General features: G+C 43.0%; 1 protein-coding gene across 3 annotated transcripts; it reads right to left on the bottom strand.

Annotated features, from left to right (window-relative positions):
• Positions 1-7,075: 7,075 nt before the first annotated feature.
• Positions 7,076-24,637, bottom strand: pthlha (parathyroid hormone-like hormone a). Of its 3 annotated transcripts, none has more exons than XM_026146658.1 (4): positions 24,508-24,637; positions 12,450-12,561; positions 7,941-8,477; positions 7,076-7,707 (listed from the first exon to the last, which is right to left on the bottom strand). In XM_026146658.1, exons 2-3 carry the CDS (start codon positions 12,554-12,556, stop codon positions 7,964-7,966), a joined length of 621 nt encoding a protein of 206 aa, XP_026002443.1. In that variant the 5' UTR covers positions 12,557-12,561; positions 24,508-24,637; the 3' UTR covers positions 7,076-7,707; positions 7,941-7,963. The 3 variants fall into 3 exon arrangements, with proteins under 3 accessions (XP_026002443.1, XP_026002442.1, XP_026002444.1); XM_026146657.1 differs by lacking the exon at positions 24,508-24,637 and adding an exon at positions 12,655-12,949; XM_026146659.1 differs by lacking the exons at positions 7,076-7,707; positions 24,508-24,637 and adding an exon at positions 12,655-12,949 and having other exon boundaries at positions 7,743-8,477.
• Positions 24,638-25,601: the final 964 nt, after the last annotated feature.

Here is a 25,601-nt window from a genome sequence, read left to right as displayed (position 1 = left end):
AAGAAACAGGTAACAGAAAAAGCAAAACACAAGGCCAGCCCACTGGCCGTCACAAGAGTAACAAGGTACATGCTGTCTGATATGTAAAGGCTTCATTTGCCAGTCACTGATAACAGTTTTTTCTTTTTTTTGATTAAATATCCACTGGTAGTTTCCCCATTGGTCATTTTCTTTGTCTGGACAGTGGAAGCTTATTTTTGCCTCTTTACCATACTAGTCATAACAGCCACTTTTTGTCTCATCCAAGTTGTCCACCGATTAAATGCTCACCCAGACATAGAAAACTAGATCCAGTCGTAAATTCCTTTATGCTGAATTAAATGATGAAATTTTTATTCGCAACTTTACACAAATTTGGTTTTGGAAACTCTTTCATAAACTGGATAAGAATATTATACAATTCCCCAACAGCTCATATCAGAACAAATGACCAGACATCCTCCAGCTTCTGTCTCCTGAGGGGCACCAGACAGGGATGCCCACTCTCCCCTTCACTTTTTGCAATTTTTATCAAACCTCTAGCAGCAGCATTTAGACAGGCTACAACAATTAAGGGCATAAAATGTAAGAACATAGAACATAAAATCAGTCTCTATGCGGATGATGTGTTGCTTTTTCTGCAAAACACACAAACCAACCTCTCTGAGGTAATTACTCTAATAAACTGGTTTTCAAGAGTTTCAGATTATTCAATTAACTGGCCAAAATCTACAGTTCTCCCCATTAACTGCTCCTTCCATAATTCTTCCTCTGCCCCACTGCAATCCGGAAATATTAAATATTTAGGTATTAATGTCTCTCCTAAGCTTTCAGACTTAACTAAATTAAACCACATCCCACTTCTAAAGAAAGTAGAAGGCGATCTGACTAGATGGAAATCTGTACCCATATCACTCATGGGAAGGGTCGCCACTATAAAAATGATGATCTTGCCAAAAATAAATTACTTATTTTTGATGATCCCTAACAAACCATCACAAGATTGGTTCAGATCTCTGGATTCATATATTTCCAAATTCCTTTGGAAAGATAAACCCCCGCGTATCAGCTTAAAAACGCTACAAAGAACCAAGGATAGAGGAGGATTAGATCTGCCTAATTTTCACCAATACTTCTTAGCCAACAGGCTTCAGTTCATCTCAGAATGGTCAAAACATACCTTCTTAGTTGAGCCCTGGCTAGATGTTGAACAGGCACTATGCAAGGATCTAGAGATTTCAGACCTACCATTTATTAGCTCAAACATAAGACATGAATGCTTTAAAAGTATCAACATCAGCTTCTCTCTGACAGCATGGTGGGAGTTTCTAAAAATAATGGAGTCTTCATTAATCCCATGCAAACGTACACCTATCTGGAATAACCCTGACATATTACAAAACAGTAATATGATTAATTTCCCAGAATGGAGTTGTAAAGGAATTAAATACTTAGAACATATATTAGAGGGAACAGAATTTATTCCATTTGACAGACTAGTTGCACAATATGGGATCAACAAGAAAAGATTTTTAGAATATCAACAAATTAAATCCATAGTAAAAAAGAAATTTAACCTCAGTCAAGTTGAATTACAAACACCACCTAGTGCGGCACATTTCCTTACTCTTAAATCCCCCAAATTATTATCTAAAATATACAGAACACTTTCTAAATTAGATGAATCAATATCCCTTCCTATTGCAAAGTGGGAAGCAGATTTATCAGTCAGCTTAGACCAAAACTTCTGGTCTCAGATTTGCTTAAAAACCTTTAAATTGATTAAAAATCCCAGTCTGCAATTAATACAATACAAAATACTACATAGAGTGCACTATACAGGTCATCGGATGTTCAAGATGGGCTTTACATCTTCCAACAACTGCTCACACTGTCAAGGCAATACACCAGACAATTACATTCACGCTCTCTGGTTCTGTCCACCAGTGCAGAAGTTTTGGTGCGAGATATGTGAAGACTTATCAAAGTGTCTGAAATGTAACATTCCAACTTCCCCCTTAGTGTGTTTGTTGGGCAGCTTAGATAATGTCACTTCAGAAAAGAATATAGCCCATATGGTTTTCACTGCCCTATGCATAGCCAAGAAAACAGTCCTCATGAACTGGAAAAATAAAAATAATCTTAATTCTAACCAATATAGAAATTATCTATTAGATTACATTAGTCTTGATACAGCCTCTGCCACCACATCAGATCAATTGCTCTGGGCTCCTTTGATCAGCTCCATCACCTAGTGGGGGTGGGGGGTCATAGTTTGGTCCCGCCTTCACTGTTGTGATTGGTGTGGGGGTAGGGACAGGCTTAGGGCGTCGGGGGGTTCCCCGGAGGCATCTTCCTTGGGGGGCTCAACCCGGGGTAGCGGTTATGTCCGGGTGGGGGCTCTTTTGGCTCTCGGGTGACTGTTTCCTCGTGGCTGCGTGCAGCGGGGCTAGGGGAGGGTCTGTGCTGACGGACGTGGGTTACTGACCTGCTAGCCTGTCTGCCCCTGGGTGGGTCCGGGATGGGCGTGAGGTTCTGGGGGCGCTCCGTCTCTGAGCTGGGGCCCTGGCCGGGCCTCGGGGCCTTGGGTCCTGGTTTGTGTGTTGCCGGGGTTGTGGGCGGGTGGGTGCATGGGGGCCCATCCCTGGCGCAGGGTGCCGCCAGTGCGTCGAGCCACCTGGGGGGCTCTTCAACTGGTGGGGGAGATTGTCACACCTTGCAGGAGCTTTCCTCTCCTCAGGAACTCTCTGCAGGAGGGGGAGATACAGGAGAGGTGGAGAAAGATCTCAGCCTGGGCATCTATTGTCTCATGTAGTCTGGAAGATGAGTGGATGGTGGGGTGGGTGCAGTTTTCTCTGTGGTGGGGTTGGGTGGACTGTCCCGGGCTCTGTGGGGCCGGGGGGCGCTGCTGCGCTGGGCCCCGGTCTGGATGGGCCTGGGCCCCCTTTCCCTGGCGGGTCGCGGAGTATGGGAGTGCCTACTGGGGTCAGCGGGGGAGCTGGCCCCAGGGAGGGGTAACCTGCCCCTCCCTTCCTTCCCTCCCCATCTCCAGCTGCCTCCCTCTTCCCGCTCCACCACAACCACCCACACATGCAGGGCCTTGGAGTAGGGGTATGTCACCAGGGTGCAGAGGAGGCTACCCCCCCCCCCCCCCCCCGTCCCCTTCTGGCTGCCTCTGCCTCAATTTTATCCCACAACTTAGACATTCACATTACTCACACTCTCATTACACATACATATAGGATCTTGGGGGTGGGCACGATACACGGAGTCCAAATTACCATCAGGGTGTACACCTCACCCCTGGCGTCGTTGCCCACCTCTCAATTTTGAATACACGTAGACATTGAGGGCTAGCAGGAGGGACTATGCGCTTACCTGCTGCTCTCTGGCAGGTAGCTCCATGCCCTCCTGGGTTTTAATTGCACCTTAGAACACACATGCATCAACACTACAATGAGCGGGTGGATGGAGGTTTGGAGTCTTCTCTCACCCCCCTTCTCTGTGGCCTGCTGGAGCGGGGGGGCTAGGAGGAGTTGGCCGTCCGACTGCGGTCTGGAGTGTGGGGCCTCCCTGCTGCTGCGGAGTCGGGGCGGTCTGCCTCTCCCCACCGCAGGGAAAAGGGTAACACCACCTGGGTCTGGGTGCGGTTCCCCCCTCCAGGGGCAAGGGTACCTAGACCCGGTTCGTAGAGTACGCTTGGGGAGTGTGATCGTGTGTACAGCGTCTCTTTATGTCTGTCTCCACGTTGGTTGAGTGTGGAGTAAGTGCATATGAGAGCATGAGGGTGGGAATGGATGTTTGTATCTGTGTGTGCCTGTATGTCTGTGTCTATATGTCAGGTTGGGTATCAGACGCCACCTCTCTGGGGACATGTCAGGCCCTCCAAGGTATGGAGGCCTATCTCCACCCACCACCACTTCCCCTGCCAGTGGCGGACTCCCTCAGGTGTCGGTGCGTTGGTGGTTCTTTGTGTCTGGGGGTGGGCATCCGGGTACACACCGGCTCACTCCTTGGCGGCCGCTTATCGGGGCCTGGAGCCTGGGGCTCGCTGGGGCCACTTCGGAGGTGGGGTGCCCCCGGCCTCTCGGCCTGGGGCTCGGTCACTCAGGCACAGCTGGCTGCCGGCGGAGCACACGGGCGCGTCACTGCAACTCCCCCTGGCTTCTGCTCCGCGGCTGCTGAGTGAGCCCTCATCTGGGACTCTCCTCAGCTCTTACTGGGACAGTGGCGCGGCTGCCCCTCTGTTGGTCTTCCTTGGTCTCTTGTGTTCTGGGGGCCTCTGGATGTCTGGAGTTTTGATCTCCTCCATACCTGCTTCATACCCTGGAGGACGGGGCTGTGGCCCCCCCACACTCCTTAGCAGATCGTTACATGGAGAAACCTTTGGAATGCAAGCATGCTGATCCACACAGGTATGCACACAGGTGTACACACGGGTATTCACAGACGCGGACTACAGCTTTCTTGACTGCTGCCTCACATTGTGCGCTGTCTATCTTGCGTGCTGCACAATATCGTTTATTATTTAGTATCTACTGATATCTACTGCTAGCTAGTTTATTGTGATGGTGCCGTTTTTTTTATTATGTTGCTCTTTGTTGTTTGCTTTCTCTTCTGTTTTTTTTCTCCATACAGGTGACCCAGGTGTTTTTTTTTTTCTTTCTTCCCCCCCTTCTCACCGTCTCTTCTCCCCTTTGGTTTTCTTTCTCTCCCTCTCTTTCTTTCATTCTTTCTCCCTGTCCTATCCCCCAGTCATGTCTGTCCCGTTTGTAGCAACTGAAAATAAAATAAATTCATAATTATAATAAAGGTCAATCAAATGGACCAATATGGCAAGGCCATGATGATCCACTTGGTAAAATAAATCCGCTTGGCATCTTTCTTGGCCTTAAGACAACAATTCTGATGGCTAAAGATTCAAACGGGACACAAAAAAAAGAAGAAAAAAAATTAAATGATGAACAAATAATTTTGTTGTAAATGTGTAAAGGAGGACCCCCCACACAGCGGTTAGCAGCTTCACTGTCTATTTACAGTGTATGTGTTTCTTTATGTTTATGTTCGAGTCACTTTTCTGTGCTCTCTCAACTCAGCCGTCTTCTCCACATTTGTTGTTAGGGTGGATAATCACTAGACATTAGGTACTGCTTCGGAACCCATTATTAAGATTAAAATTTATTTGCACATTTATTCACAAATCTAAAACAGTTTAAACTGTAACTATGTTGTTGAAGTGGGAGATTCACTGATGTCACAGAAAGGTATGATTCAGAGATGACTCAAATGTTATACCTGTAGGGGGTCAGCCTGCTGGGAGAGGTCGCCCAGAACAAATGTGAAGGTGGTTTACGGCTGGGACGTTTGTTCTGCTTTACCTTTTTTCTACAGTATGCAGCAATATACAAATAGGACCATACTTACCTGATCAGTGGGTCATAGTGAGTTACTGGTTCCTATGATAACTTATTTTTTTGGCTCACTCCAACCTGGAGTCCCTCTCTAAAACATTCAAAAGATGTGGAGATAACATTAGCGAGGAGGGTTGTAATTGTAGTGTTGATAAGTAACCCAGGATGCAAATGTTAGGGAATAAAGGGATCAGGCCAGTATGTGTGATAAATGGCACTCCGAAAGTGCTGACAGGAGTGCAGTGCCAGATAGCACGCTAACAGCTGTCTGTAGTTTTCTGTGTGCAGTGTGTCCATGTGTGAGATTCCCTGAATCCTAGATTATGCAGTTTTTCACCTGTGGAGCCTATTCTGTGGATAACTGTATACATGATATACTGAGTCTATATCACCAATTGTTCATGTTTAAATTGGTCCTAACATGTAACCCTGTGGAACTCCATAATTAACCTTAGTGTGTGAAGAGGACTCTCTATTTACATGAACAAATTGGAGTCTGTTAGAAAGATATGATACAACCCACTGCAGCGTAGCACCTGCAATACCTACAGCATGCTATAATCGCTCTATTAGGATATTATGGTTGTTAGGTTTAATGTATGTGTTGTAGGGTGCCATTTAAAAAGCTATGAGTATGTGCACGACCTCCAAAAAGGGAACAAGCAGCCTTGAGAAGAACAGACTCTACTCAATGAAGGAAGCCACCTGGCAGGACAAGATACCGACAACATGTAAGGGCTGCACTCACATCACATAACCACTCTTGCACAACACAATTTGTAACCATATATAGTAATTTCTCTTAGTTAACACAGCAACATGCTTTATGAATATTCATGTGTGTAAACAATAAAAAAAAAAACCTGCAGAAGGAAGGAAGTTGAAGTGGGCTGGAGACAACTGCTTCCCTCTCGCGAGTGAAAACTTAAGCTCTGTGTGACCTCGTTCCTGAGAGAGTTTCTGTTTATTCAGCAGTATCAGGGGTAAAACTCTGACAATGGTCAACAGTACTGAACGCGGCACTGAGGTTTAGCAGGACAAGCACAGAGATGAGTCCACTGTCAGCGACCATAAGAAGATCATTTGCAACCGTCAATAAAGCTGTTTCTGTGCTGTAATGAGCTCTGAAACCTGACTGAAACTCTTCAAATAAACCATTCTTCTGCAGATGATCTGTTAGCTGTTTAACAACTGTCCACATGGCACAAGCAGTAGTCTGACATAAGACCCTAATCCCAAAACCTCAGTGGGTCTGCCTCGGCAAGCAGGGATCAGGGAATGATGCTAACTGTATTACATAGCTATATTGTCATTGTCTATGGCTACTCATTAAGAAAAGGTTTGTAAGGCACATTGGGGAGCGATGTGAACTATTGGTCATATATGCTCATCAACCACTTGTTAGGTACAGAAAAACTGAACTAAACTGAGATGTAAAATTAAAATGAAGTATTCCAAGTTGAACAATACTATTTACAGCATAGACAAGATATTACAGGTAAAAAACAGTTCATGAGCCATAAGGACGAGTTTTAAAGTTTAATCCACCACAGGTGATTTTTCCTCCACGCCCACAATGAACCATTTATTAGATAGAGCTGTTCAGTGTGGGTGTCGAGAAAAATGATAAGTGTTAGCAATAATGAAACAAAGACACGAGAGGCTGAGAGAAAGATACTGTCAAATGTTTAATCCATTCAGTACAGGCTGTTTATCTCAGTGCAAGTGCCAAAAACAACAATATGAAGCCGTGTTTGGTTTATGTACACATGTGATGTTTGGCCGTGAGAAGCAGAGCGGTTCGAAGACAACAAACTGAAAACAATCGAACAAACAGCAGCAGAGAAACAAAAATAAACTGGACCCTTGGACAGACCGACTGAAAGGTAACACAGAGAGACAACCGTCGTTTTTCTTCATTTCAATCACCCACAAACACAAGTCAATGAGCAAAATTAATGGTATATATATTTATATTTATATATCTAAAGTGCATTACGGTACAAAAATATAGAAGGTCAGCAGCACCTTGATACATTTACCAAATAAATACACCATTCAGACAAAATAAATTAATGCAAAAAACTGAACATAATTGGAATTTAAAAAAGGGAAAAGCAAGGATTCACAAAGAGTAAAATCTGTCGCCCTGCGGAGCGTCAATAAGGTTTATTTTCTTATCATATTCTGCTATCTACTCTGCTATATTTAGAATATTTACACATAATAAATATTTTCCAATTTCTTTCCAAACAATCACAGTTACAGAGTCTGTAATGTGAGCATTTAGGAGTCCACTCCAACCGTCCGAAGGTTTCTGCAACACAGAGATGGAGAAAAACAGGTGAATCAGGGTGAATTACAGAGCTCTAACTGTCCGCCCTATTTTTCAGACATCATCATCTCAGCTCCACAACACTGACACAGCACAGAGTCAGTGCACTGCTGCACTCTGCAGTATCTGCGGCTGTAATGCGGCACACGCGTGTTCTGAAAACTCTCTAATCATGTGATCATGTTCTGAAAACCAGGTCAGCTGTTTGGACTCACCTTCGTCAGAGACTGACGGCGTTTTAATGCAGCGCCCTCTGGAGGCCGAGCAGAGACCTCCACTCCAGGTGGAGTCCGCTACCCAGTTCATCCTCCAGCCTCCACCCCAAAGAGCGTGCCCTCCTCTTCCTCTTTTCCCCTTCCCTCCTCTTCCCAGCCCTCGATTTCTTCTTCTTTTTGCCCGACACTTTATTCACGCCGTCTTTGTATGTCTGCGACTTGTTGGTCTCCTGTGGCAGGTTGGTGCCCTCCTCCTCCTCCAGCCGGAAGCTGATGGGGAGGTTCTTGGTGCCTCCGGGGGGTTTGGAGTGCAGGGTGCTGCCGGTGGTGCTGAGGTTGATTCCCAGGCCGCCCCCCGGCATCCCGACTCCGGCGTCGCTGCTGCTCCCGCCTCCCCCTGTGGTCCGCATGGGGAGGTCACGGATCTCTGCCGTGTGGACTTCGTCCAAAAGCGCCTTCAGGAGTAAAACACGCTCATGTTCCATCATCATCCGGCCTTTGTCGTGCATCAGCTGAGCGTGACTCACCGAGCGTTTCCTGAACAGAAGAAAGAAAGAAGGTTTGTTTACATGAAGCTTTTCAATCAAACAAAAACAACAACGCCCTTTTAAATGTTTCAGAGCTCATGTCTGCAGGTTTCTCCTTAAATAAAAACACCCTGTGACTCTTGCTGGAATCAAAAGTGTTACCATCTACACCACAGGAAGCACTTCAAACTGAACCGTGCAAAATAAAATAATATTTTTATTGTTGAAAAATTTGGTCTAATATTTGTTTTTACAGGCTTATTGACGAAGCTAAACACATGTGCATTATTTTGGGTTGCTCCCTGTTGTCCACATACTTTTGGCATTTTAGTGTTGACCTGACTGACCAGCAGAGGGCAGCACAGGCAAACAGTTTGAAATGGAGCAGCCGGAGAAACTGTATCCTTCTTCTCCTTTATAAATTCGACGGCATTTCTTGAACACAGGTTTCGCTGCTGTCTTTCCTCTCCAGTTGTTTTTGGACAGCGCTGTTGCATCCATGCAGAGAAATGACCTGATTCATCAAACCACAGCCGTGCCGTTGCTTTCCAAGCCTTCTAAAAGTGATACAGAAGATCCCCGCCCTGCGAGGAGGTCCAGGAGGGTTTTCTCTCCTTTTAGATGAACATGAGCGCAGCCAACGCTTTCACTCTTCATCAGCGTGAATGTTAACCGGCACATTCGTGGCACTCAGACCCTTGAGGGATTACAAAAACTGCTGCCACAAACACTTCGTGCCAATTAAATGTGGTGGAGGAAAAAGAAAAAAAAAGCTGCTGTGATTCTGAAATGAAGCTGCACATTCCTCCACACTGAAAAAGTGAGTCATAATAAATCTATCGACTCTGATTTTAGCTGAAAACCCATCGGAGGAGTTCAGTCAGCAATAACACCATGAGCGTTACGATCGTTTAGTGTCAACTGCAGCAGCGCCACAGTTAAAACTCCACAGTTTGAAGAACGAAGGCCTAAAAAATGAAGCTGGAGTTCCTCTGACGTCCAGCAGAGGCTCCAGCAGTGAGTTTACAGCCTGACACGGTGTGTCTGTGGATAATTTCCTCCTTCATAACACCTGTACCAGGGAGCACATATTTAAAACTCACCCGTTTAACTCAGCTTTCATCTTAAAGCAGCTTAAGCTTAAAATTTGATCCATCTTATTTTTTTAACAAGCAGTTTCATGCTGGTTTAATCAAACCACCAACATGCTGAATCCAAGCAGAGCCTACACAATTTCACCTCCACAACATTAGTTAAGTTTCTCTCCTAAAGTTCATCCACTTTTTTCAAGACGAATCACAGTGATGGCAGGCTGCTGTGACGCAACACGGGGTAACAGCTGATTTAGGTTTTGAAGTTGACTGACACCATCGTCAGGATTTATGCTTTCCATGGTGCGTAAGGGTAGATGGACCTGTTTCCTCAGCTGATCATCATACCACTCGAAGACACACACTCACACACACACACACACACACACACACACACACACACACACACACACACACACACACACACACACACACACACACACACACACACACACACATTCATGCAGCGCTTTTATCTATGACTCTTGCTTTCTCTTGTTTTGCCCCTCAGGTTTTTGACCTCACATCCACTGCAGCATCTCCCGTGAGCTCCATGCAGGGCTATGCTGACACGTGTGAGTCCTTATACTGAGGCTATGATAATTACTCTTCATACTGATGCACTGACTTGTATTCTCTCACTGATTCAAAAACTCTGGCAAAGAATCTGTTACAGCAACGTAGAGTTAGAGTTACACGGTGACGCAGGTTAGGTTACCTGCGGTCTCAGTTCGAGGATGGATCCCCTGTTACAGCACAGAGGTATAATCTCAAAAATGCTGAAACTTGTTAAGTTTTACAAATCAAAGATCTACAAAGCTGTGAGGGATTCAGGCTTCGCCGCAATGTTGCTTTACTGCGAGTCTCTGAGACTAACAGAGCAGCGGACACAGGTCGAAGGCTGCACACTGCTGAGCGCCAACGCCGCCCAGACACTTCAGGTGTGTGAGCACACAAACAGCTTTAGCAGCAGATACCGGAGGTTCCCGTGATGCCCTCCTCCACCCCCTGCTTCATACAGCAAACTGAGTAAGTGAAGCCTGATGACTGAGCTGCCGCTTCTCATTCAGCTTTTCCTGCTGAATAATAAAAATATCCAGAGCAGAACACACAGGCGGCCTCAACAGCAGCTTGTGTTTATATGCATACAGATATTTCCTGTAAATCGCCGCCTTTGAAAGCCGATCTGGTTCTGTTTTACCTTTAATAACAGTCACATCAAACACTCCACAGAGAGGAGGAGGAGCGGGAAAACAGGCCGGGACATCCTGCAGTGGCAGCGTTCCAGCGCCCCCCGTCCTCAGCCTGCCGGCTCTTAATTGTTTCTCTCTGTGGGAGACGAGTGAAAGACGAGTGTTTCCTAAAGGCAGCGGCGAGTGGTTAGAGATGATTCACGGCCCTGATGGCTGACAGTACCGGGCGGCTCTGATTCTGATGAATGTTTCTGATGTTACGGCCCCTTTTAAAAGAAATTTACAACTTTTTTTTGTCCGGCAAACAAAACACTAGAATTATTCCTGCATTAGCCCAAAACAACCACACCACAAGACACCCAGAAAAAAATGAAGAATACCACAAAATCCTGACAGTCATTGTTATTATTATTATTATCATTATTTTTATTATTATGATTGTTATTGGCTCCAGATTTAAAGGGACTTTTTTAAATCACTCGCTGCAGATTTTAACTAAAACTTTCACCACTAGGGGGCAGCGCTAGCTGAGACATGTGCTCCCTTTTTAGTCGCGCTCTGGCTTCACCAATAGTTTTTGCTTTTACTCGGTGACCAATTTAACAGTTAAAGTTTAAATTTAATCACGGCGCCATCTCCTGATTCAAAACAGTATTACAAGAAAGAAAAGCTCCGGTTTGACTTTGTTAATATCTCTAAAATCAACAAATGCTTTGGACATAAAGTCAGTGCAGTCGAGAGGTCATTATGTTGACCCGGTGATGTAAAAACAAAATAGTATTAAGTTTTAAAAATTTGAAATACCTTTAAACAAATTAATGTGCAATCATTCATTTGTTAACGTGTAACTCCTTAACAGAAAAAATGAGACCTATCTTTCATAAAACTGCTTCATGAATACAAAAAGTTCACGTTTGACAGCCTGAGAAGCACAAATTAAAAATGAAAAACCATGAAAATTTTTTTTTTTTTCTGTGAAGGTTCTCAGTCATCCAGGTCATCGTAGTCAAAGGAGCTTGCAAAGAAAACCGTCTGCACTTATTTTTTTTAATATTAAAGAAAACATACTGAACTACAATTGAGTCTACGGAAAACAGGGTCAGAGGTCAATAGCTCCCACCGCTGGCTGATTTTTGATCCCTTCACTGCGCTCTTGTTTTTCTTTCCACCCAGGTAGCGTGAACCCCGTCCCCCCAAAAATCCCATTAGGTACATATCACACACGGCAAGGGAAACGTCTGGAGTCCGTTAAGGAAAACCCGGAGCTCTGAATCACTCCGCTCTCCTCCTCCTCCTTCAGCGTCGGCTCAGAGCATCCTCCCAACGCTTACATCCAAAAACCATCTCAGCGATATGATCTTTCCAAAGTGGAAAAAAAGCTCCTGAAGTGTGTTTAAAATTCTGACCGAGCAGCGTGAAGGAGCATTTATTCTGCTTGGCATCAAACAGCTGAGCAGGTTTGGTTTGGTCCCAAGCCGAGCCGAACATCAGCATTATTCATCCAACTCACTCCCAAACAGCGAGGGAGGTCGGAGGGGTTTATCGCACCGAGATGGTCTCTGCTCTGGGTAAACATACAGGTGGGCGAAGGCTAACTAAACACAAACGAGCACATTTTCCAGCCTGCAGCTCACCCACCATGATGAGGCGAGCTGCTGGACACACATGAAAAGACTCAAAAATGAAATCCAGACTTACATTCTGCTGCTCAGGGCATCAATCGGCCGTCCAAAGTGCGGCACCGGAGAGCAGAGCAAGAAGACAGCAAAGCACCACTGCTGCAGGACCGTCCTGGAGAAGAACATTATTTCTGCAAAGAGAAGAAACAAGAAAGTCATCTCTCTTATTTCACCAAACAGTAGTTTAACCCAAACACGAGAAGAAAAGTTCACAGGAAACTTACATTCCCACAGCAGCACAGAAACAGAAAACACAGAAAACGAGTCCTTTCTCAAACTGTCTCAGGAGAAAATCCAGGTGATGACACCTTTAGGGGGGGAAAAGCAATCCCAACAAGCCAAAACTCATCCAGCAGCTCCTCTTTGGTTTGTTCCCAGTTTAAAGCCTCCTCATAGAGTGAGCAGGGAGGTCATCCAGCTGCAGCTACAGCGGTTAAAGGTGAACCCGACTGCAGTGCTGCAGGTCGCTCTGATGGGAGCATTTGTTGCATGCTGCCTGAGAGCTGCTGCAGGTCAGAGACGGGAAAGGGGAGGACTTGTTAACAGAGAGGAGGACCTCCTCACGCCTCCTTCAGGGAGGGGAGCAGAGGAGGAAACATGGCAGGAAGGTGGCGCTCAAGCAGCAACAAAAGCAAGAACCACAGCTGGATCTACGGAGGTCAGTTAGTGCCAACAGCACAGAGTCTGAGGCCACAGACGGCAGCACATACTTACTAAAGTCAGTCATTCCTGCAGCTGCATGTCAGCCTTTCACACTGTCACTGCACAGTTATCAAGGTCTAAATCATCACAACAAGGATATTGTTGTGATGTAAAAAACATGAATGACATTTAAACACATTTTTAAAGCAACTTTTTATAACTTCAGACACTAGTGTATATATTCTGTGTCTAATGTAAGCTAATGTGTTGCACACTGAGAAAATAGCATCACACCTTTTGGATTTTAGTGGAAAATCAGCCCACACCCTACTCTGCATCATTTAATCACTAAATGATTAATTTTTTAAATTAAATAATAAAAAAAATCATGTCAACCCCTCACAAAGCTCTTAATATCACCCGGTTTTCTGTATGACATCATAGCAGGAATATCTTTGTTAGGCCATGAGAGGCACATGAGCCCACCACATGTTCTTCAAACCCTCCACATGTGAGGGGCAGCCAGTCAGAAAAACTTAAAGCAGAACATGTATTTTTTTTATTTCTTTTCTTCAGTGCTGATCACAGCTCGACTGTAATTCGTTTTTAAATCTCAATATTCAGTTCAGTAAAACCAAAGGTGAAGTCTGTGATATCAGGCGATGGCAGCGTCGCTGCGCCTAAACTTGGTGATGGTTTATGAGCGATCCACTCTGACAGCCGGTGTCAGCAGCGACCGTGAGCCATCACTGGCCTTTAGACTCGAGGAGTTAGGTGGTTTGTCTCAGGTACGATGCCTCTGAGGACAAAATCGAAGGAGGGTGATGAGGTCTGGCAGGTTCAGCCCTTACCTGTCAGTGCAGCGAGGACGTGCACAGAAAACAAATCACGTGTATCAACACACTGCAGATCAGGACATTTTGAAACTATGAAGAAAGTCGAGCGGTCCATTATTGTTTCATATTGTTGTGAGTGAGACGCTATAGAGTCTCCGTTAACAAGTATGCAAAACTGTACTTTCATCTATCTTAATTTGCAAATGGGATGTAATTAAATTATATACATTTTGATAACATTTCACTGTAAAGTTCATTAACTTTTAATTCTAATATTTCATGGGCTGACTTGTTCTTAAGAGTAGAAAAGGGAAGTTTAACAACCTTAAAGTTACGTAAAATAAAGATAAAAATCCTGGAAAAGTTCAGATTCATCTGTATCTAGTGTAGCTCTGCATTAGCTCCATACGCCGAGCTTACATAAGAGCGATGACAGTCTTGGTGGTCTGAGGCTGTTTGATCCTCACACATGAGGAATGTTTCCAGCTGAGTCGTATTTAACGTGATTAGATCAGATTAGATCAGATTCCTGTAATCAGGTGTAGAGATCAACGTGTGGGGACGGAGCTGCTGACAGAAATGATTCAGTTTAATTACAACAGATCAGATTTATAAGTCGGGAGAAACCTAACATGCAAATATGAGACTTACACTCTGGAAACAATACACTTCTGTATTTTAAAGCCTACTGAAGCAGCTGGTTTCCATCATGATGCTAAAAAAAATACTCATAGTAAATCCATGGATAGACTGTATGTGAAAGATGGACATAGCCACCTAGCAGTTTCTAGACTCCATTTCGAAGCGTCACCAAGGTTAACAATAAAGGAGCCACAGAGGATTTCTACCCAGGAAACAGTGAGTACACTTTCCATAATGTTAGGCTACAGTGAACTCACGACCCCTGGTTTACAAGACCAGTGCTCTAACCCCTGAGCTATGCAGCCTGGTATGCAAGGTGAAGCTCCACCCACCACACCTGGCCAGCACTCAGGTGAGAGGCCTTCTAAGATTTTCGGACATGCAAAAGAGCTAAAGCAACACAAGAGTGAAGTTTAAACTGATGTTTCAAAATACATGTCCCACATATGAGATTATTATTATTATTAACAACTTAAGTTAGTTGAATTAGAGTTTTTCTTTTTTGTGTGATTTTTAGACATTATGACCTCATTAAGCTAGTCTGAGAATTGGCTACACTGCCACTCAAGCTCTAACAACAACCTTTAAGACAAGCCATTAAAACTGTTAATATTTGTGACAAATTAGCAATTTCAAATCTGATGAGCCAAAATGAAGCAATGAATTTTGAATTATATTGAAGGTTTGGCAGAGGAGTTACAGCTAAAACACGCGGCACGTCATCCTGAAAGCAGAAGAAATTTTTTATAGTTTGTGGATTGAACGGCATATTTGTTTAAAACAGCTTTGAGTAACGATGTCTTGCAAAAGCACCGGATTTACATGTTTTATTTAATTTTGTCTGAGAAATGTGCATAACACACCTGATGTAAGCTGAATTTATACTTTTAACTGCTGCTTTTTAAAAAAATAAAATCATTTAATCTATGAAATACATTAACAGTGCAGTTTTTCAGTGAAACACATCAATGTTCTGATCGCTGAGAAAACTAACAGACCTGTTTTACTCAGTATGTAAACATTAGATGATCAGAATACAAATCTATACATCAACCTTCTGGCTTCAAGTGGAGCCCCCAAGTTTCCTAAGTTAACCCCCACATATGTGAGAGCAAACAAGAGTAAGTCAGACAATCACGGCGGGCAGCAGCGCCATCGCCCTACCCTGATCTGACTGACACTCGTTGAAATATCAGCAATGTGTTCCAGCTGTCGCTTCCCACAATTAAGACCAGATCTCACAGAAAAACGCAGCCCAGTGCACACTCAGCGGGTCTTATCTCTGTGGCGGGGAAATCACTGGTGGGAAAAAATGTTTACTCGAGCATGTGGCATCAACTTTTCGCATGTTTGAAGCTGAGATTTATGTGCAATTGTACAAGTTTTTCTAACCCAGCGCCATGGAAACGCTAGGTTCGAAGCATGATTAGAAACAATAGACAGGAGATTGATGTTACTGACGTTTCAGCCAACTGACGTCTGAGTGCACACAAACATTTCTTGGCTTTCTCTTCAGGAATGTTAGCACCGATTCCCAAACAGGAGTTCCACTTAGATATAATTACAGTTTATAAATTATCCTTCATTGTAGCATGAATCCACCAACAGCATCAAAACCACATGATCTACACTACTGTGCAAAAGTCTTAAGCCACCCCTCATTTCTTTTTATTTCTTTGAGCCAGACTTTGTGTATTTCATTTTTTTTTTCTTTAGCATTACTTCCCCAGGCTTTCACAGTTCTTCTTTGGACTCTGGCTGCTTTTCGACTCATTTCAAGTCCAGTCCTTGTACTGACCATTTTCAGAGGAATTATTTTTTTTGTTGTTGTTGTTAAGCCCATTAACTCTGACCTATGGCTAATTCAAGCATAAAAAGACTCCTAACTAAAGGGATAAACCAGTGTTGTGTCTACATAGCACAGACAACTAAGCAAAGAACAGATTTAAAATTGTATCTTGAGGCTCGTTGTTACTAGCATCAGAAAAACACAGTGTTTCTTCCCATTTCTGTAGCCGAATCTGTGAAAAATGCCAACGATAACACAGTTTGACATAAAATTGTATTTTTGCATAAACAAGGTGATTCCCAAAGAGCTGTTAGCTAAAAACCTAGCATATCTCAGCACAGTGTGAAGTGTCAGTTAAAAAAGGGAGGAAACTGGACAAGTGAAGGACAAAAAAAAGAATGTGAGGCCTAAAAGACTTTCTACAGCAGATGAAAGATATCTGAAAGTCTTGTCAATAAGAAAGAGGAAAACATCCAGATAAGATCTCAGAGATGCATTTGGACCATCAGCTGATCAATCCATGTGTGAGAGGTATAATAGTGAGTTCTCTAAAGTCGACATCCAAACTGCATGAAGCCACTGTGATAAAACACAAGGGTTTCTAAGCTTCATTTTCACATCTCAATGTTAGCATTTTAGCCTCCACTAGATTGTGTTTTGGGGACAGAAGCGTCCATGCTGACCTGTTTACAGATGGCCTAATACTTGACAGTGTTCAGGCTCTCTGCACAACAAACACCTCACTGAGCATGTGCCAGAAAAGTAAATGGATGCTGGTTTCTGTAACTCCTGATGTTTGTCCTGCACTCCTTCTTCCTCCTTCTCTCTTAGATGTTTCTTCTCTTGTCCAGCCAAACAGATATGAATAAATAAAGCTAAAACATCCTAGCTGGACCCTCCTTGAGTTACATGCAGACTCTGTCTTGGCTGGCTGTCTGTATTTAAAGAGCTGGACCTGGGTTTATGTTGGGACAGCTTTAATCAGTGTACCAGCTAACCCGAGCCTTCATCAGCTCCTCTAAGCGTAAAGAGCAGCATGAAAGGTGAAGATTAGCCCACTGTGCGCTCTGAAAATGTTTAGCTAACATTACTGACAGCCTCCTGGAGTTTCAGAAGAGCTGCGCTCCTCCTTCATGCACATATAGATATTTATCAGGGCTTCCCTGCAGCACGGACTCTGAGTCTAAGGCAACTGGTGCAGTTGAGTCAGGCTGTGTTTTCAATTTACCCAATTATCTCAAACATTTTGGCTTGGCGACTGTGGTCTATTGATGCGTCCTTGATTTTTACCCAGAAATAGCAGCTTCACTGTAAAGGTCACTGTATGAACATGAGAAGCACACAATGAACACATTATTTGTTAAACCTGCAGGCTGCCAACATGAGCCCTGGACGCGGTGATGCAACAGAGCTTTCTGCTGCGCTTTTCATTCATTAGTGATCATAAACAGAATCCATTGTTCCCTCCCCAGTCACTGCTCGCAGTATAAAACAAGTCAACATTTGATGGTGAATGATTAATGCCAGAGGGAATCAGGGGAGTCGTTTTCCCCACAGTTTGTCTGCAAATTAGTCGAGTTCCTTCCAGTTTATGAGCTCCTCTGGTTGGAGCTGATTCAGGAACACGAAGTCCAGCAGATCCTCTTTACACCAGAGGACAAACAGAGGAATGCCATAGGTCTGTGGCGGGAACATGTCCATGTCCCTACTCCTCCTCCAGAGGCTGGAAAGAAAGCTCTCATGTGCTTTTGGCCTGTGAAAGCCACTTTACCTGCATGTAAACAGGTACAAGAAAGAAAAAGTATTTTCCTGGCAGCAAGCAGCCTGTGGGGTCTGAGCCAGGAAAGCTGTTTTACATTCACAGAAAATTGCTGGGTTTTGGCAGAGCACCACATACACAAAACAAATGTCCGCTTTTAATCTGTGCGACGGCGCCCCGCCTCCCCTGCCTCTCTGCTTTTGAAAACAATTCTACACACAAAGCCATGTACTGTTGGCGTGCACCCCCATCCACGGCCCTGACTCCCTCCTGAGAGCCCCTGCATCTCCTATAAGTCGTCACAACACGGTCAGGTGAGGGGTGTCTAAGGAGATGCTCAACAGAAAACCTGCCACAACACTGAGGAAACATTTGGACTCTGCTAGAGTAGCTTTGTATGGTTCACAGCTCAAAGTAATCCTTCTTTATCTCACACCAGGCCTTGGTGCAGCCCAGTGGCTCTCCTGACTCTTTAAAACAACTTCCTTCCACCCAAACTCTGATAAGCATGCAGTGAATTTCCAATCGTGTCAGCTGGTCATGAGGCTGGGGTGGGGAGTAGAAAACTCTGGGAATCTGTCTGCAGCAGCTCTCATAGTCAAGGAATTACTGTTTGTGGTTGGACCACGGTGGTGGAGCATGTGTTCCTGTGGTGGGCGTGGGTTGTATAAAGTGAATGAGAGTAAAACAAGAGGGTGGGAGGCTGAGAGTTTCTGTCCATCCAAATACAAACTGTACATTCCTGAATTCCTCAGGTCAAACATGTCACCACTGAGCAAGGACAGGGCCGCGAGGAGGAGGAGGTAAGCCAGAGGTCAAAATGAGAGCGAGGGGAAGGCCACCCCTGAGCGAGGGAGAGGTAGCGACTACTCCTGGTCTCTTCATCATCGCTCACTCATCTTCATCCATCACCCTTCCCCGCGGCCTCCATTCCTCACAGCGAAAACTCCTTTGTGATTTAGGGCGAGTCTTCCAGCTACCATCGCGCAAGTGCCATCACGTCTGTTCAGAGTGTGAGGCCAACTCTTGTTCACAGGAGTGTTCATGCCTCACTTCAAGGTGGAATGATTACAAACACACACTCGTTCCAGTCAGCTGCACGACATTACACAGCGGCACAAAAATAACTCAATCAAACTTATTCATATGTTATTAATGCACAACACCAGCTGTAATGTTACACCACCCACCAGTAACCAGGACTGCAACCCAGAGACACCTGTCAACACCGCCCGCCAGTGATGTCAGACATAAGAAGAAAAGCTCCATAAAATTTTACTATTTTACTATTCATTATCTATGATATTTTTTACATTTACTATTTTATTATTACAAACAACACATGCACAGTAATGACTTGGTATGAAGACTGTTTCGCAGTAAGCTAATAAATAACCTGGTGACGTAAAAAAGAAAGAAGGCTGCTGCGACTAGCACTGTTAGAGCTAGCCACTCTCCACAAACTGATAGCAACACTTAAATCACAAGAACAAGTGCAACAGACTCAAATTAGCAACACATTCTTTTACTACTTTAAACTACATAGATATGTTTGACTATTTCCATTCAACAGATTGTCTCAAGCTAATGTTATCATTAGCGTTACTATGTTGCTATTATATTTGGATGATATGCGCTTATAGAAAAACAATCTAGAAAATTAGGAGCAATAAAATAATTTTTAACGTACAAAGAAGAATATACAGGTAATTGGGTTGTGTAACCACACTGGGTAAATCTGCCCCCTTGTGTTGAAGGTTGAAATTTTCCTCATGTTTTTTTTTTTTTTTTACATAAAGTACCCCTACAGAGTGATTTTAATCAGATTGAAATGATGGTAGAATATTTATTCTATATCATCTACGTTTTAAATTTTTTTGAATAAACCTTGTGAAAAAACTGCAATTGCTTCTTTTTCAGTTATTTTTCCTGCCCGCTGGATGTCTGTGGGGTTGCTGCTGTTCGTTAGCTCTTTAACTGGGAACGAGTAGCCTCCACAGTTGGTTTTAATAATCCCCTAGACTGCCACTTTCTTTGTCGTTATGTAACAGCGGGATCCTGAAATATTCTAAAGACATTAAGTGAAGTTTTGTTTACATTCTTGCATAGTGTATATTTTTATAATGACTTCTCTGCACTAATGTAAAGTTTATGCAGGATAGTTTCATATGTGTCGGGACTGATAAGTTCTTGACTTGTGCTGTTTTATAAAAATACATGGCATGGGTGTAGTCTGTGTGGTTCTGTGAATGATAGAAAGGCTTGAACGAAGTCTGCAGTGGTAATGTTGTAGGCAAAGAGAGCTGTGTTCCTCAGTTGGCTTTATTAATCGAAGCCAACTGCCTGTTTTCACTGATGTGTCATCTAAACTCCCACCAGGAGCCAGCAACTTAAAAAAACGATATCATACGTCAGCACAAGTAACTGAAGAGGAAGAGCAACGCTCAGCAGAAGTCATTCCTGCAGTTCTCTGGCATTAACTCTCAGCAGGATGAATGTTACAGCAGCATAGAGCTCCGAACACCAGCATCATGGAGAGACCAGGGGAAGGCGCCTGCTGTCTGCCTCTCAGGCTCTTAGGGTGAATTTTGCAGATGTCCCCACATGGGTGTGCATAATCTGCTGGTGTGTCACTCTTGGATCCCACCAAGGCAATCAAGTCCCTAAACTCAATTAGATCTGATTATGGTTAGTGCTGCACTGCCAGCAAACTGGATTAGAATATGGAGAGGACAGAAAGTGGTTTTGAGCAGTTTTGACTTGCTAAACAGTCTTTATGGGTTTAGGCTTGTGATTAGATTAGCATTTAAAGGGAGACACTGAAGGTATTTGACTCTCTAAAGCAGTCTTTAGTACCAAACTGTGCTGTCTGTGAATATGTCTATGATAACAGGACCACCTGCTTGTATTTAGTTTGGATTACAGGAAGGATGAATCACTATCGGCAATTCTCAGACATTAGGATCCAGCAGCGAATGAGCGTCCCCCACAAAACAGAAAACAGGCTAACTGTAAAATTTTGGTGAGAAAACAAAAAAACAACAACCCAAAAAAACCTCAAGAATTCATTAAAACAAACTCATTAGTGATGCAGTGTGGTGATCGATCATGAGCACCACAGAGACATGAGATAATAACCTCACTAAAAACCACAAAGAGCATAAAGAATGGACACAGCTTCTAGGTCAGAAACGTAAAGCCTGTGCAGAAATGCCTTTAACCTGCTTTCTATTCTACCAGATGGTGAACGCTGTGGTTGCTGTTACACCCCTCTGAAACCCCTATTCTTTTTGCAGTGGCAGTGCAAGAGTCTTTAGGTGTTGCCTGGGCTGAATTGACCATTGAGGTGTTGATAAAGGCATGTCTGATACAGACTTTGGAGAGACACACCAGTTTTTGTCTTCATGCTCTTTGCAATACAAACTATTTTAGCAAATGTAAAATAAAACCTATGCTTTTTGAAACTTTGATGTCAGTACTTATGTTTATATTGCGGCATGTTTATATCATAACATAAGATGGGGGCTCATCCAGGATATTTTGGACTCTATTTTGGATATTTTTGAAAAGATTAAAAAAATTGTTTTTTTTAGTGGGTGAGTGATGGTTACAGTGTTCACTGTGATTGAGCAAACTCTCATTAGTCGATATGTTTCAGGCATCAAAGCACTTGTTTGTTGTTTTCCTTTATTGTTTAAGTTTATCATGTTTGGGGGTTTTCCTGGGGTATGCTTCAGAGTTTGGTAGACTACATCTCTGGTCTGCTGCCTGCTCTCAAGTTTTCGTTTAAAGTTTCCTTGAGCCTGGTACTCCACTGAGGAGTAGGTAGGTAAAGTTTTTTGTTGATGGTGCATTTGGGAGTTGCTCAAAGTAAACCAGTGGCACTGAACTCTGCAGGAAATAGAGATCAGGTTGAGACCACGCATTATTTATGGTCCTATGGCTGAAGCAGGTGGGCCTTATGTTGAATTAGCATATAGTATGTAGTTGTAGCCATGTCTATAGATCTAGTACACCAGTGTTGATGGATGCTAAATAATGAGGTGATTGCTTTGTGCTATTACCTTTAGTGCTGTGGATAATCTAGCTACTTTTGTTGGATCACTTGTGAGTGCTGTTGGCCAGGTAATGGAAATAACACTTTGTGGTGCTGAGCCACTCTTGTTGAGATTATTGTGTAGAAATGGCTTTTGTAGTAGTTTTGTAGTAGTGGCTCCATTTGTAGTTGGTTGCTAGTATGCTCCCCAATTGGTTGGGGCAGATGATTGTTGGGGTTTTCTCTCTTATATTATTGTCTATCTGTCTTAAACTATAAAGCTTGTTAACCACACCTGGTGAGGCGTGGATAAAGACATAGCTCAGGCTGACTTTGGAGAGGCACACTAGTTTTTCTCTTTATGGCCTTTGCGGTACCAACTATTTTAACAGTAGTAAAATATAACCAGTTTTTTTTTTTTTAAACTTTTGAGTCAGTCTCCACGTTAATGTTGCTCATAACACTGCAAAAAACTTCTGGTCCTGTCAAAGTACAGTATATAAGGAAAAGAGCTCTGACTTAGAACCTTACTAAACTTAAGGACTGTCGCTCAGTTTGGATCATACTGAACAAAATATAAAATCTATTTTATAGATCTTGGTCATACCGATTTTCAAAATGGAGGATGCTCATTGGCTAATTTTACAAACAGACCAACCCATCTCATCACATCCACACTTTTGTAATCAAGGTGGATGGCACAACGCTCAGATTTCAAAACTCCGCTTCAGAAATTAAATGATGAGGTTATTTTTTTTACTTTTCTTCTGTCCTTGACCTAAGTATGAAAATAATGTCAAACCAAATAATTTAAAAGAAGACTCTTCACTTTTCATTTGAAATACCACGCTGAAAAACACCAAAACACAAAACATGCACATAGGCAATTCAAACTTTTCATCATTGGTAAAAGAGATCTTATAGAAACAGAAATATGCAGTCGTAATATAAAAGTTTCTCCTGTGTGCTATGGTTACTGGTTGGTGGGAAGTCTGAAAATGTTAATAAGTAAGAAAATAAACTCCAAGTTTCTCAGAAGTGGAATAATATATCTTTGACTCATGTGCCAGTCACCTTTAGTTGCAAACCAGGTTTTCCCTGGAATTCACATACAGTGGAGTGTTGTGCAGTAAAACATAAATAATCTGACAGGAAAAGCATAACATGAGAATCGGATAGGAGTCATTCTTCGAAGAAAAGCTAAATTTTTTTTCTTTTTTTCTGATTCACAGGATGAGAAAGGACACGAGTCTCTGTGGGACTGTGACGGAGCACAGTAGAAAAAAAATCCACTCCCTTCAGTCTTTCCTTTAGTGGTGGATCATTTTAAATCCTCGTTGTATTTAACAGCTATTTTATAGTTTAAACTGATGGTGACAGCATTTCTTCTCAATGAACACAAAACCCTGCATTATCTTTCTGCCATGTTTTGTAAAATCAGATATTGCTTTATTATGAGCTATGATTTCTGACAGATGTTCATACACAAAATGACCACTACCTCTTCCTCACACAGACCACATTTATACTTCATATATAGTTGATAGTTACTAGCTGTCTAGTCTATTCAGACTGGTAGCTGTTATGAAGCACACATGCTTCATTGTCCCTACTATGCTCAGTGTCACAGTTTTGTACTTAGAAAAATAAATTTAAAAAAAGCTACATGGATAATAAAGTCACCAATAAACACAATAACCATGCTAATATTTAAGTGTTTCAAATTTCTGTCCAAGTACGGTACAGTCTTTTGTCCTTTAAACGGCACCTCAGCATGCCAACACACTCAAAACTTTGTCCAAACAGGTTCTCTCAGTTCTTAAAGACCCAATCTTGACCCTATCAGACAGGCTCAGGGGCAATAATCAGTGTTATTGGTTCTGGGTCAGATTTTAATTGTTTTTTATTACGCTTTGTTCTCTTTGGACCAGGATAATTTGCCATCAGAGCCATCTCTTTCAAATAAATGTAACATCCACCTGATCTAGATTTACAGGTAGGAGCAGGATTACATTTAGTTTTAGTCATATGTTTAAAAATGGATGGATCTGTGAATAAATATGAAGATGTTAGCTTATAATACATTTCTAAATAAGAGTCATAAATACATTTTTGCATTATATTATTTTCTATTAAAAGCTATTCTATAGTTCTATACAAAGATTTGGACATTAACGTAACTTCAACTCTAACCCTGTTCTCAATTTGCTGTTCAGAAATGTGGTGGATAAGACAGAATTTTCTTTCTATGAAGGACTACTCTGCAGACAGAAGCACAAACCCAACATCTTGGTTTCTTTACTCTGTTCAAAGTCGTCTCCGTCCTCCTGTGCACATATGACAACAATTAATTGTTTTGCATTTTGTACTCACCAGTTTTAGAGTTCCTGTCTTCTTCTGATTCTTCTGATTACAAATCCAATGAGGAGTTGTAAAGAAAATCAAAATTTCCTCACTCCTCTTGTCATTAGAGGTGTTCCTCTGAAGAGAGAGGAAGGTTTGTCGGCTTCTGCCGGAGTGTTTCTGCTCCTGAAGGTTTGCAAAGCCTTATAAATAAGGTTAAGCCCTCCTGTTGACATCATATGCCGGTCACTGCCATCATCACCGCCTCATGGTAGCAGCAGAAGCCATAAGGCTGCATATATAATTAGATGGATGAACTTACTCACTCGATCTGCTCTGCACTCCTCCCACATCCCTTCATTTTAAAAGAGGAAACACAAGACACCACAACTTCACTTCAATTCAGAGTCAGATCTAATGACACATGTAAGTGCTCCTTGTTGTGTTTGGTTCCCGGCCAGTAAATCTGGTTTCTTCTACCAGTTGTGGTTGTTTTACTCTTGCTTTGTTAAAAATTTCAGTGTTTTTTACTTTTCTGCACGTCACTGAGGCGTGCCAATAAAATAAAATATTATTCTTTCACCTTCTTAACCTTTACTTAGGCAGATTAATATGATAATTTAAAAGCCAGTCATGAAAACAGAATTGAGACAAACCAGCCGAGGTGGGTGTTGTGTCTGTCTTTGTCTCGGTTTTAATTCTACTCTATTAAATAACGACCCCCTGCTGCAGACTTTTGTTTGCCTGTCCGGAGGCGGGAGGGAAAAAAGAGAAAGAGCTCCAAAACATGGTAGTAGTGGTTTTGTCTGTCACGCCTTCCACTGCTTGCGTAGCATCCCTCCTAATCTCCAACACGAAAGCAAAGCGCTCGGGTTTCCAGCCATGCCATCTGGTCTGAGGTTCTCTATGTTTAGCAGAGGGTCGTGGTTTGAGGTTGTGAACGTCAGGTCAAACACTCCATCGCAAGTCGAAGCCAGACGTTGCCTGCCTGCCTGCCATTTCCAGTGTGCCAGGACTGGCTGCCGGAGACGCCAAACAGTATTTACTGTACACGGCTACCTTCTGTTCCCCACAGAAATGCAGCAAAAGTCAATTTGTGTCTCTGCCGGAAAAGTCTTCATAGC

This window comes from Astatotilapia calliptera, chromosome 17, assembly GCF_900246225.1.
Source record: "Astatotilapia calliptera chromosome 17, fAstCal1.2, whole genome shotgun sequence".
Taxonomy (NCBI): Eukaryota; Metazoa; Chordata; class Actinopteri; order Cichliformes; family Cichlidae; genus Astatotilapia; species Astatotilapia calliptera.
The sequence above is the reverse complement of the archived record's forward strand: the minus strand, read 5'-3'. Positions and strand labels throughout refer to the sequence as shown.